This window comes from Spinacia oleracea, chromosome 3 (genome assembly GCF_020520425.1).
Source record: "Spinacia oleracea cultivar Varoflay chromosome 3, BTI_SOV_V1, whole genome shotgun sequence".
NCBI classification, from domain to species: Eukaryota; Viridiplantae; Streptophyta; class Magnoliopsida; order Caryophyllales; family Amaranthaceae; genus Spinacia; species Spinacia oleracea.
This window is the reverse complement of record NC_079489.1, coordinates 140687886-140700410: the sequence shown is the minus strand read 5'-3', so window position 1 is coordinate 140700410 and position 12525 is coordinate 140687886. Positions and strand designations below refer to the sequence as shown.

At 38.4% G+C, this 12525-nt stretch overlaps 2 protein-coding genes across 2 annotated transcripts; both read left to right on the top strand.

The window, feature by feature from the left end:
* Positions 1-8760: 8760 nt before the first annotated feature.
* On the top strand, positions 8761-10109 carry LOC110779763 (protein FAR1-RELATED SEQUENCE 5-like). The gene is made up of 3 exons (XM_056839724.1): positions 8761-9347; positions 9431-9540; positions 9631-10109. Exons 1-3 carry the CDS (start codon positions 8761-8763, stop codon positions 10107-10109), a joined length of 1176 nt encoding a protein of 391 aa, XP_056695702.1.
* Positions 10110-11349, top strand: LOC110779761 (protein FAR1-RELATED SEQUENCE 1-like). Its single transcript, XM_056839723.1, has 3 exons — positions 10110-10940; positions 11093-11221; positions 11329-11349. The coding sequence occupies exons 1-3, from the start codon at positions 10110-10112 to the stop codon at positions 11347-11349; spliced, it is 981 nt and encodes a 326-aa protein (XP_056695701.1).
* Positions 11350-12525: the final 1176 nt, after the last annotated feature.

Genomic DNA, 12525 nt, shown 5'->3' with positions numbered 1-12525 from the left:
AAGTAAATTTCATTAAAATTATTAGACACTAAATCCTCAATACCTGAGTGATTTGAGATTACTTGTTTGAGAACTGGTTACTTTGACGTTGACCAACCGTCGCACCGTAAAAGGAGGCTATAAAGGCAACGCTCAGGTAATCACCAATCAAACGAAGTCTAATCTCAAGATCACAAGATTGGGATTGTCCTCCCATAAATCGGGATGAGATGCTTAAAAGTTGTACAAGGCCACTCGGAGAGCTAGAAACTGTAAAATGCATGGCCGTGCTCGGATGAATCATAGGCTATGATTATCTGTTTATTTGACCAGTTTAACTCTGAAACCGAGAAACACCTCTTGACATAATAAGGATGACAACTCTTACCTTATGTTCAAGAGCAAGCATCGAGCGACAAAGGAATTAGGTAAATGCACACTTGTCCCTAAGGACAAGTGGGGGACTGAAGGAAATAGTGCCCTTGGTCCAAGTATGCATATAATATTAAGTCTAATAAATGCAGTTCAGTATTAATTAACAAGTTAATAATTCAGTGAGATCAAGTGAGCTGAATGCCTAGCTAGAGGCCGCTTCAGTTCAAGTGGAATTAATTATATTAATCCACAGCTTACTCTTGACTGAACCCGTAGGGTCACACAAATAGTAAGTAAACGGATCAAGTATTTAATGGCATTAAATACTCTATCTATGGATATTCGGAATCGACGGATCTTGGTTTCAGTGGGAGCTGAGATCGTCACAGGCAAAAAATGAATACTCCGGAAACGATGATATTGCCGGAAACGGAAATATGGATCGTATCGGAAATATAAATATTATCCAAGTCGTAGATGTTGTCGGAAACGGAAACATGGTACGTATCGGTAAATATTAATGGAAATGGAAATATTGCCGGAAACGGAAATATTGTCAGAATCGGAAATATTATCGGAATCGGAAAATAATTCCGGAAACGGAAATATTAAATATTTGTTCGAAACGAAAATTAATTCCGGAATCGGAAATATTAAATATTGTTCGTATCGGAAATGAATTCCGGAACCGGGAATTTAATCGGAAGCGCATCGTACGAATAAGCATCGGACGAGGCCTGCCGGACGAAGGCCCAGCGCGAAGCCGGGCCATCGCCCAGCAAGCCAGCGCGCCACAAACGCCCCAAGCCAAGGCAGCGCCCAGGCCCACCGCAAGGCAGGCCCAGCGCGCGCCAAGGCCAAGGCAGCGTGTGGGCCTCGTGGCGTGGGCTGCGAGCTCACAGGCCGCGCGCATAGGCGCCCCTCGTGGGCTGCCGTGCGTGTGTGTGTGTTTGTGTTCGTACACGAATCCTAAAGCTATTAGGATTTGATATATGATTAAATTCCTAATCCTAAAAGGATAAATTAATTAAGTCAGAGTCCTACTAGGATTCTAGTTTAATTAATTAGTATCCTAATAGGATTCCAGTTCCTTTTCCATACCTCTATAAATAAGTGCCTAGGGTAATTATTTACAGACAATTGAAGTATTCAAAAGGTAAAGTTTTGAAAGAAAAATTCAGCCATACACTTGCACTAACCTAGCCGAAAATCCTAGTACCTTGAGGGCGATTGTTGTTGGTCAATCTTGAGGCGGATCCGGACGTACTGTGGACTATCTACGGAGGGACGACACTTGGAGTCCTAAAGACTTGTTCTTGTTCGGTTCGGGCGCAGCTAGGGAGGGCACGCAACAAAGTGTATGCACCTAAACTATGCTAAATGATTATGTGTAAATAATATGCTTTCCTGGCTTTATGGTTTTTCCGCATGATTTATGTTTTGTCATATGAATCATAACCTAACAATAACCTGCCTCTGGAGATATCGATGAGCACTCCTCTCGGTAGTTACATTCCCCCGAACTCTCAATCTCTGCCCTGCGGGTGTACGTTGAGCGATCCCCACACCAGGGATCACAAGGAAACCTATGGCCGTCGTGGTTGAACATAATTGCACTCCCTTTATGTCACGATAACCGGGTTTTGTCAGTTTTTCTCATTGTCGTTAAAAACTGAATGGCGACTCCTACATTACTAGTCGATTGAGTGTAAACTCACAGGAAATCCTATTACACTTGATCTGACAACGTCACGCCCACGAGGGACGAGGTCACGCATTAGCCTTGTGCTTTTTCGACTAGGACTCGGATTTCAAATAATTTTCAAAGACTTCTTCGAACATAATAAAGTGTCGTTGGTTTAAGCTAAGTATGCGTTTATCTCGATGTTGCAAGTGAGTCAAAAAGATTTCTAAATATGATTATGGGTAAAGAAAGGCACCTAGCTTTTGGTCAAGGCACACTTCAACATGTGGCTACCTTGACCATGGCAATGTCGCACAATACGACATTTACAAGAGAAGTAGCAAATCACTACTCGAACGTACCTCGCACTAAACGAGTCTGGTTCAAACTATTCATGATCCATGTCACCATGAATGCATAAAAACGTATGCCAAGCATTATAGCACCAAGCCAATCCTGTAGCTACAATTGGGGGCTTGAGAAAAACACTCTAAAAATGCTCGAAATGACGATTTTATCGCAAATTCTCGACGCTAATGCTATGCACACGTCATAGGGGCACAATCCTAAGGTTTGATCGTGTAAAACGAACCTTAGAATGGCTACAACCCCTCCCAAATTCTAAGCGCTACTTAGAATATATAAAGTCACCCCACTAGCAAGGGTAACTGAAGATCGCGAGTCACCAAAACTCCGATCAAACTACTGCACATAATGCTCGCCCCACAAGCGCCCGTTACATAGTCTACGTCGTTCCAAAGCAAAAGCGAGAGAAAAATCAAGGATAAAAAAAAAACATCTATGAATCCTCGCATCGAACGAATGAATAAGCCGTGCACACCCACGCAGAAGGTGCTACACTTGTTCGAGCACCTGAACGAGGCGTGATGAAGTACTCCAATGCAAAAAATAAATAATGATATCCCAACACCTGGAGGAATGTTCTAAGACACGTTGTTAGGCCACACAAGCCTACGTCGCACCATAATTTCAAAAATCCCACGGTACAAGTCTAAAAAAAGAGTAAGGCATATTGCACTAATGCGGGCACGACCAAGAGTATGAGGCAAAGACTACTTATCGCCCAAATTCAAAATGCAAGACACACGACTTCTACATTAAGGATTAAAGGTAGCAAAACATTACCTACCACGGAAGGGATAGCTCGCACCTACACGAGCGGAACCCCAAGGCATCTTTCTCGAAAGAACCTACAAAAATTGTATGCCAAAAGGAAGCATCCCAACATGCATGCTTGGGGGCTCCAAGCTACGAAACGACCATAATAAAAAAGAAAGAAGTCTCAAAGAAAATGTTTGAACGATCAAAAGGGCACGACGCTTGATCCCACTTCATGAATGGGCCTGAACCCTATCAAACTTCTAAACAAATTATTCAGCATCAGTCATTGCTCAAAAAAATGATTCAAGCGAACTGATTAATGGACCGCACGCAACAGCCATTCCATGAATGCTCGTTCGCACATACATTCTAAGTATCGAACATTCACGAACACGTTCAAGAGAAAAAATATACGCTCAAAATAACAACAAGAGCGATCAAAGTCTTACGCCTCAAAGTATGTTCCTCGGGCCATATGGACTCGCCCGACTATTGCAATAACTGTACGCCTTAAGAGCAACAGTTCCTTTAAATAATCGCCCCAAAGCGACAAACACCGTAGTCCACCAATCGGCTACGGCTTCTTGAGAAATCATCACGAGAAAGTCCTGCCTGAGACGCAATTTCAAACGCCCAGGACCAGGCGCCAGATATTCCGACGCCCAGCGCTGGGCACTGATAATCAGCTCAACTCATTGTGATCTCTAATAAAATTCTACGTTCCAAAAATAAAGAAAAACAAAAGAAAAGTGAATACGTAGAATTTCCAAGTGAAATAAACGTACGAACAAGAGGCCAACTGTGTCATCAAAAGACCAGCCCAAGCAATATTTTCAATGCCCCACTTGGGCGTGAAATATTTCTAACGCCCAGGCCTGGGCGCCGAAAATGAGCCCAGGCCCAAAAGAAGCCCGGATTTTTATAGGGTCTTGCCGTATCCATTCGACTCGAAAATTGCTGATTTTTTTACTGAAAGTCGCACCTCACGGCTTTGTTAAGAGTAGCACACCACTACAAAGATCGCTCGCACTTACGAGCACGATCCCAAACACGATCAAGGACATTACAAAATGCGTATCCCCAAGGAACCTCTTTGACAAGAAAAGACCGTCAAGCAAGAGTGCTTGGGGGCTCGAAAGAAAATATATATTTCAAAAGAGAGTATGCAAAGTTAAAACAATATTCCCAGACTACGCCGTACGAAGTCCCGTGTTTGGATAATCTCAAAAGATAAAACCGGATTACGACCTCAAAACAAAGGTCGCCGTTGATACTTATACATAGTCCCCTAATCAAGGACCCAGGTAGTGGCAAAATTGAGCCGTAAGGACTAGCTCAAAACCATGAAAGATGATGACCACGAGACAATGGTCCGTCTAAGCACATTGTCAACCCACATTCAGGTTGCAACTAAATCCGAGCATCCCTCGAAAGAAAATAAATTCTTCAAAATACAAAAACAGGCTCGCCATCTTCAGCCGGCGGGGTCTACGTCACTAACCGCGCACGTCCTCAGTTTTCGAAAATGAAATCTTCAAAAACACAAAATAGTCTCGCCATCTTCAGCCGGCGGGGTCTACGTCACAAACCGCGTAGGTCCTTATTTTCAAAACATCAAAACAGATTCGCCCACTTCTATCGGACGGGGCGTCCACCCTCAGCGGACAAGCTCGCCCACCTTCAACGGGCGGGGTCTGCGTCCCTAACCACGCAGGTCCTTAGTCGCTGCAGCGATAACTTTTCCCGGTTTATCCTTTTCCAAAAATCAAAGGATGGTTTATCTTTTTCCAAAAATCAAAGGAGGATTTATCTTTTTCCAAAAATCAAAAGATGGTTTATCTTTTTCCAAAAATCAAAAGATGGTTTCTCTTTTCAAAAAATCAAATAATTGGTTTTCCTCTTTTCCAAAAAAGAGTGATATGCTGGATTTTCCTTCGTTTTACGTCCTATAAAAACAAGGGGGTTTTCTCGTTTAGCTAACCCTGAAAATGAGAATCTTTAAAAATATTTTTACCTCGTGATTGGGCTTGGCAACGCCTGGTTACACTTTATAGCTTTGATTTCGAAAACATCTGTAGATACTTCCAATGACAAAGTGAGGGAGTTTCTATACATCTGTAGGTACTTCCAATGACAAAGCGAGGGAGTTTCTATACTTAACAAATTCCAATGACACGTGAAGAATGTGTTAACACTTCAAGTGATGACCCTTAAGTTAAATGTTATCACTCGGGGGCTCATGAGACCCTCGCAAAACAGGTCACATACACCATGGCTTGTATGACGCACTCCATCTAGTACTTTGACCATCGTCTCACCTCGAGACTCAGTCAAAGTGGGGGCTAACTGTAGACACCTACTTTTGTCCCCATTCCCGAAAGGGAAGGTTCGATGATGAGAACACAAATCTCCACTTGGGAACGCATCTCCTATAAAATAACGAATCTCAATTCCCCTTTTCATTTCAGCCAAAACTGCTATTTATAGAAACCTGCTAAGAATAGTAACTACCGTAAGAAGTAGTTGTTAAAAGTGGCAAAGTCATAAAAGATAGAAATATGTCAGAATTAGGTGTTGCACTCCAACATAAGTCCTAAAAGAGATAGAATTGGCGAAAGGAATTCTATTCCTGCTATAATTCGAAAATAAGAGTTACGTATTAATTAAATTCCTAACGAACCTAGAGTTCGTAACAGTCCCAGACGCATTCCGTCATAAGTTAATACGCACTAAAAGACTCGGATAAATCTCAAAAGCTCCGTGTTTTAAAAGTCCAAATCTGACAAGAACTCGGCCCAGATAACATTTTCAACGCCCAGCCCTGGGCGCCGAAATCTTTGACGCCCAGCCCTGGGCGCTGAAAATGCCTGGGGCCGTTTTATTTCCGGATTCCTTTTGGATTCGTATTCTAAAAATCTATCTTTCCACAAACTCTTTTCCTATAAATACAGCCTCAAAACCGGCGTGAAGAGGACACAAGACACACAATTCCATAACCTGAGTATTGACTCTAGCCTTAAGCCTAGCCTCACGCTGCGAAATTGATCCGGCGTTCTGGCGCAATCTACCCAAAAGTCGAACAGAACGCGTCCTGCCCCTTGCAGCTGATGAATTAAGCCTAAATACTGGAACATTGCTTGGAAACCCGAGATTCGTTAAATAAAAGGAGAAATAGCAAAGCCAAGTGGTTAGTTTTCTGAGAACCGTGACGCACCTCTCAAGGGTGCGTTGTAATGTGTCCCTCATATGATTTAATCGCTTTCATCACCCTTTTATAAAATTGTCAAACTATTAGCTTGATTGATCTATCACGCCTAATAAGATAATACCTTGGACAATTGAATTATCATGTTAGGTACCTTAATCCAATCTAAATAAGATAATCACGATCGATTTAGTATTATGTGTTGCATATTGCTAAAATCAATTCAGAATAGTTTAATAGTTTAAACGCATGTCCCTTCAATTATTTATGCTGAGCTAGTAAGGATAACCTGCCTCTGGAGTTATCGATGAGCACTCCTCTCGGTAGTTACAGTCCCCCGAACTCTCAATCTCTGCCCTGCGGGTGTACGTTGAGCGATCCCCACACCAGGGATCACAAGGGAACCTATGGTCGCCGTGGTTGAACATAATTGCACTCCCTTTATGTCACGATAACCGGGTTTTGTCAGTTTTTCTCATTGTCGTTAAAAACTGAATGGCGACTCCTATATTACTAGTCGATTGGGTGTAAACTCACAGGAAATTCAATTACACTTGATCTGACAACGTCACGCCCACGAGGGACGAGGTCACGCATTAGCCTCGTGCTTTTTCGTCCCCCTCACAATATGTAACAACTCCATAATTAAGAGAATACACATAATAATTAACGGAAATGATAAAGGTCGCAACATGCGACCTTTAAGCCGTGTCACAGTGGTGACGTGGCACGCCTATGTGTCATAGATGTATTTGGAAACTAAAATATTTAGATTATATAACCTATTATACATGTCATAAAAAAGGTAGGAAAATCTTAATATTCTAATTTACAAATTAAATAATGTAACTTTTTATTTTAGAAAAATAATTCTAATTTATATAGGAAATTAGAAAAAAAATACTTTTAATTATTTATATGATATAGGAAATTAAAATAAAAAATACATTTACTAATTTATATTTTGAAAATAAAAAGTACAATACATTAGAAATTTAAAATTAGGTAAAGGATTTCGGTGGGGTTTTGGCCTTTTGGGTTTGTTCTTACACCTTAAACTTCCTGTATACCACAGCTCTCCTCCCCCAAACGGGAAAAAAAAAATCTTCTTCAATGAGCGACCATGGTCTGCAATTAAGCAAGGTATTTGTTTCTCAATCTCTCTTTTTAGTGTCATCAATCAACCATCAGTGATATAATTATCATTAAGCTAATCAAAAAAATTGGGCATTAGAAATTTGTGGATGAATTTGCTTGAAATTGTGGATCGAATTGGCTTGAAATTGTGGATCGGTAATGTTACATATAATCGAATTGGCTTGAAATTGTGAACCGTTAATGTTACCTAGGATTTTGCTGTCAATAATAAAGATATTTAGTTTTCATAGTCTTCCAAAAAAAATTGGGAATTAGATATTTGTGGATGAATTGGCTTAAAAATTGGGAATCGATTGTCAGCGTATATTTGTTTCATATGATTCTGCTTGTTAATTAATAGGTTAACCCTTCGTTTAGTTAAATATTCAATAGATGTTACAGAGGGACGTAAGAGTATAGACTGAAAAATCAAGATGAGCACTCAACTCGCTCAAATAAGTTCAGTTTTGTGCAGTGTCAACCAATGACTTCATTGCTGTCTTGAACCTGTTTAATCCTACTATTCCTATATTGATGTCTTGACTGCATTGCTATCACACTATATTGTACTACTCTTTTTAATTAATAATTTGGATTTGATTGGCCAGGGTTTGCATGTTAGAAAGGAGAAAAAAAGAAGATTTCAATGTCAAATTAATTGTTTTGATTAGATTAAATTAGAGGTCAGGGAAAACCAATTAAAAACCATGTCAAAAATAAATAGTACTTCTATGTATTTGGAGATGATGAAAGCACATTAGCATATGGCCAACCAGTTTCTAAGAAGACAATGTCCTTTTGTTGCTTAACTAAGGCATTTTTCTAATCATCTACTACATTCTTTTTGAGTAAAGTAGGTTGATTCATGTCTTATCAAACTTGGAACTTTTATCAAGAAGAGGGCTTTAAGCTTTAATTATTGTAAAATTGTTAAAGTTAAAAAATTGTTTGTTCTAAGGGCTCATAATCTAGCTGTTTTTGCTAGAAAAGTCCCTTAGCTTGCTTTGTTCCTGTTATTTGTGCTATAAAAAAAATACTTGGAAATTTAGCATCAATAATTTCTCCCATTTGATGGAATATCTCATTTGGAATTCGGAAGCACTTTAAAATTCTAGTCCCTGATATTCGTGATAAGCTAATCCATTAAAATAAATTAATTAGTTTGTAATAAGATCCATATAATATGATTTTGCTTGTTAATCCTTCTTTTAGTTAAATATGATTCTGATTGTTGAAGAGTACTTGATTTTTTTTGTAGATGGCTTCTCAAGAACCTGAAGATCTTGAGCTTGTCGAAGTACCTAAGGTGGGTATGTCGTTCCCGTCAATTGAAGATGCATTTGATATGGTACAAAAGTATGTGTTTTCTGAGGGTTTTGGATTTGTGAAATTTTCTCGTTCAACCAATAAAACGGGAATTTGTGTTTGTCATAAGTTTGCTTGTCACAAGGGAGGGACGAGGAAGGAAAGAAATTATAAGAGGGAAAGGAAAAGACCAGTGGCGAGAACTAATTGTCCGGCAAAAGTTAATCTTGCACAAAGAGAGGGTGGTCGATGGAAAATTACACAAGTATATGTGGAACACAATCATGACATGGATCCAAGAAATTCTCGGTTCTTAAATGCGCATCGGACTGTGCCATCACTTTTAAAAAGAAGATTTGAGATGTTTGATGCAACTGGTGTTAAGATGAGGAAAGTCATTAGAGCCGTAACTGCAGAAGCTGGTGGGCCAGAGAACATGCCTTGTCTACCTAGAGATTGTCGTAATTATGTTGATAAAGCTCAAAGGGAAAGAATTGGAGGTGTTGATGTTGAAGCTCTTTATATCCTTTTTACAAGGATGTAGAAGGTTAGTCGAGATTTTAATTTTGAAATTGATGCTACTATAGATGGTAGGATGAAAATGTGTTTTGGATTGATGATAGGAGTCGTGCAGCTTATAAAGAATTCAATGATGTAGTAACTTTTGACACCACATATTTGTTAAACAAGTATAAAATTCCATTTGCCCCATTTGTTGGAGTAAACCACCATGGTCATTCCATATTATTAGGGTGTGCTTTGATTAGCAATGAAGAAGCTAAAACATTTTAATGGTTGTTTAAAACTTGGTTACAAGCAATAGGTGGGAAGGCACCTGAAGCCATAATAACATACCAATGCCCTAGTATAGGAAAGGGAATTAGTATCGTATTCCCACATGCTAGGCATAGGTGGTGTTTGTGGCATATTCTTGTAAAGTTTCCTGAAAAATGTGGGGGATTTAAGAAGTATGACGAATTGAGAAAGGCATTTTTGGATGTAGTATATGAGAACTTGATTGTGGATGAGTTTGAAAATAAATGGGCTCAAATGATAAAAGATTTTAAGTTGGAAGAAAATAATTGGTTTCAAACTTTGTATGAAGGAAGAGAGAAATGGGTACCTGTTTTTGTAAAAGATAAATTTTGGGCGAGAATGTCTTCCTCACAGCGAAGTGAGAGTATGAACGCATACTTCGATGGGTATGTACATAGAAAAACATCACTGAAATCATTTGTGGAGCAGTATGAAATGGCATTGGGTGACAAAATTGATAAGGAAATATTCGCCGATGCTCAATGAATGAATGCAGATATTCGATGTATGACTACGTTTGAAATGGAGATAAAGTTCCAGAAAGCGTACACCCATAATTTATTTAAGAAGGTACAAGATGAGCTTATGGCAATGGTGTATTGTGAAGCAGGTTTAGGAATTGAAGATAGTCTTGTATTTGAATACAAGGTGACCGAAAGAAATGATATAAGTGGAGGAAAAGTGATAATGAAGGATTACAAGGTATTATTTGATAGTTCTACCATGGAGGTTAATTGCATATGTAGATTGTTTGATTGGAAAAGCGTTTTATGTAGACATGCTTTTAAGGTTCTGTTCAAGAGAAACTTGACACTAGTACATGAAAGGTACATATTAAGACGACGAAGGAAAGATGTAGAAAGGGAACACAGTAGCATCAAACTTCTTGGAATTGGAGGTAAATGGACAAGCGAGATGGAGAGATCAAAGCGTATAGAGAGTAAATTCTACCCCATCATTGATAATGTGATTGACTCAATTCAAAAGTGTCACTATGTAGAAAATGTGATAGAGAATGTATCAAAAGATTTATTAGATGGTACATGGATAAAATCTCTAAGCGGAGAAATAGTAGATAATCAAGATACTCCCAATGTTGAAAATGTTGACAGTGATGTTGAAGATCATTCCCCAATTAAGTATAGTAATCCAGATGTCGTCCGTAAAAAAGGTCGTGAAAAGAGTAAAGCTCGTAGGTCACTAGGTGAAACTCTAAAGAGGGGAAGGAAGAAGAATAACCAAGCATCTGATGAAGATGGTGAACCTCTAAAGAGGGGAAGGAAGAAGAAAAACCAAGCATCTGATGAAGAACCCCTGGCTCCCAAACCATCGAGACCTATGAAAAGAGAGCTAAAAAAACAATTTAACGGTCAATAATGAGGTAATATCGACATTTATATTTTATTTTTTATTGTCTTTCAACCTTAATAGATTATGATGTTTTATTTTTCAATGGAAATGTAATGTAGGTACTTAACTCATTGTTAGCTTCTCCATCCTCAAATGAAAAAGGCGGTAGAGCGGAACCACCGGTAACATTGGGTGGAAAATCATTGAAAAAGAGAGCCAAGAAAAACAATTCAACGCTCCATAATAAGGTAACATCGACATTTATGTTGTTAAGAGTAAAAGTACCGTATGTTAGGAGTATATAGCGTATCTTTGTTACTAAACTAATGTCTTTTTTCTTGGTTGTTGGTGGCAGCCCACACATGAGAAGGGTTAGAGGTCAGCGAGAGAGGGAGAGCTCGGTAAGGGAAAACATGCTAAGATTCCGACGGCAAAATTGAGAGAGCAGAACCACCTGAAGAAGAAAATTTGAGAGCAGAATCATATGTAACATTAGTGGTTATTTAGCATTAGTTCTGGATATTCATGGTCATATAATGGATATTATACTCGGTTCTTGGTTTTGATTACTTCTGTCAGTAGTCAGTAGTTCTGAAATAGAGTTACTGCCGTTCTATTATTATTTATAGCAGCTAAAGGACCATAACTTTAAGATAAAGGCCAGCAATTTGAAAAGAAAAGTAGGGAACAAAAACTCCATTTTTTATACTCCCTTCGAATCTATTTATATGGGGTATTGTTTTTCCACAATCAATTCATCAATTGGCTCTCTATCTTTGTAACGACTTAGAGCTAACTGATAGTGGCTTTTTTTGGGTACAAACTTTCAATATTTTGTATACTCCCTTCGAATCTAAATGTTTTTCCATTTAGAATCCGAAACTATTCACAATGGAAAAAAAATCTTATGAATTATGTTCAATATATAAGAAAAAACATAGTCATGTGGGCTCTTGTTTAATTTGTCTCAATAAGTACTTTAATAAAATGAAAATTTTAAAATTTTTAATAACACGTAACTAGAGATATTAACGTTGTAATGTGTGCATTGGCATGTGTGCCAAAGGAAAATGGAAAATACATTTAAGAATAGAGGGAATACTATTTAAAATATTAGTGTATATAACGATATTTTTCACAAACATATCGCGTGCATTCGCACGTACCTTACACTAGTGCTTAAAAAAAAGATTTAAGCCGTGGATATGTTTCAATTATATTATACGTAGTAATGCTTAAAAATACCTTTAAGTTGAGGATCGAACCTCAGACCTCCATCCAATCAAATTTCAAGGTGCAACGGATATTTTCGTTGCCATTGTATGTTTGCAAATTTTAGTTTTGTAACGCTTTATATTGTTGTTAAGGTTTGCAAAAACAATATTTCTCATCTAAAAAAGGAATAATATTTATGTATTCCAAAAAGAAAAGTAACCATACTTATTTTTACAAGATATAAATATGAGCATCATGTCTTGTGAAAAGTCGTTTGAGACAATTAATAAGATTTCTTATGTAGTTGCAAGATAATTAGTTCAATTTACAACTAAAA

Coding starts and splice junctions, on each gene's coding strand:
- LOC110779763 (XM_056839724.1), top strand. CDS start 8,761: ATGGCTTCTCAAGAACCTGAAGATCTTGAGCTTGTCGAAGTACCTAAG. Junction 9,348..9,430: donor TATATCCTTTTTACAAGGAT/GTAGAAGGTTAG, acceptor GATTGATGATAG/GAGTCGTGCAGCTTATAAAG. Junction 9,541..9,630: donor TGTTGGAGTAAACCACCATG/GTCATTCCATAT, acceptor TACAAGCAATAG/GTGGGAAGGCACCTGAAGCC.
- LOC110779761 (XM_056839723.1), top strand. CDS start 10,110: ATGAATGCAGATATTCGATGTATGACTACGTTTGAAATGGAGATAAAG. Junction 10,941..11,092: donor CATCTGATGAAGAACCCCTG/GCTCCCAAACCA, acceptor AATGTAATGTAG/GTACTTAACTCATTGTTAGC. Junction 11,222..11,328: donor ATTCAACGCTCCATAATAAG/GTAACATCGACA, acceptor TGTTGGTGGCAG/CCCACACATGAGAAGGGTTA.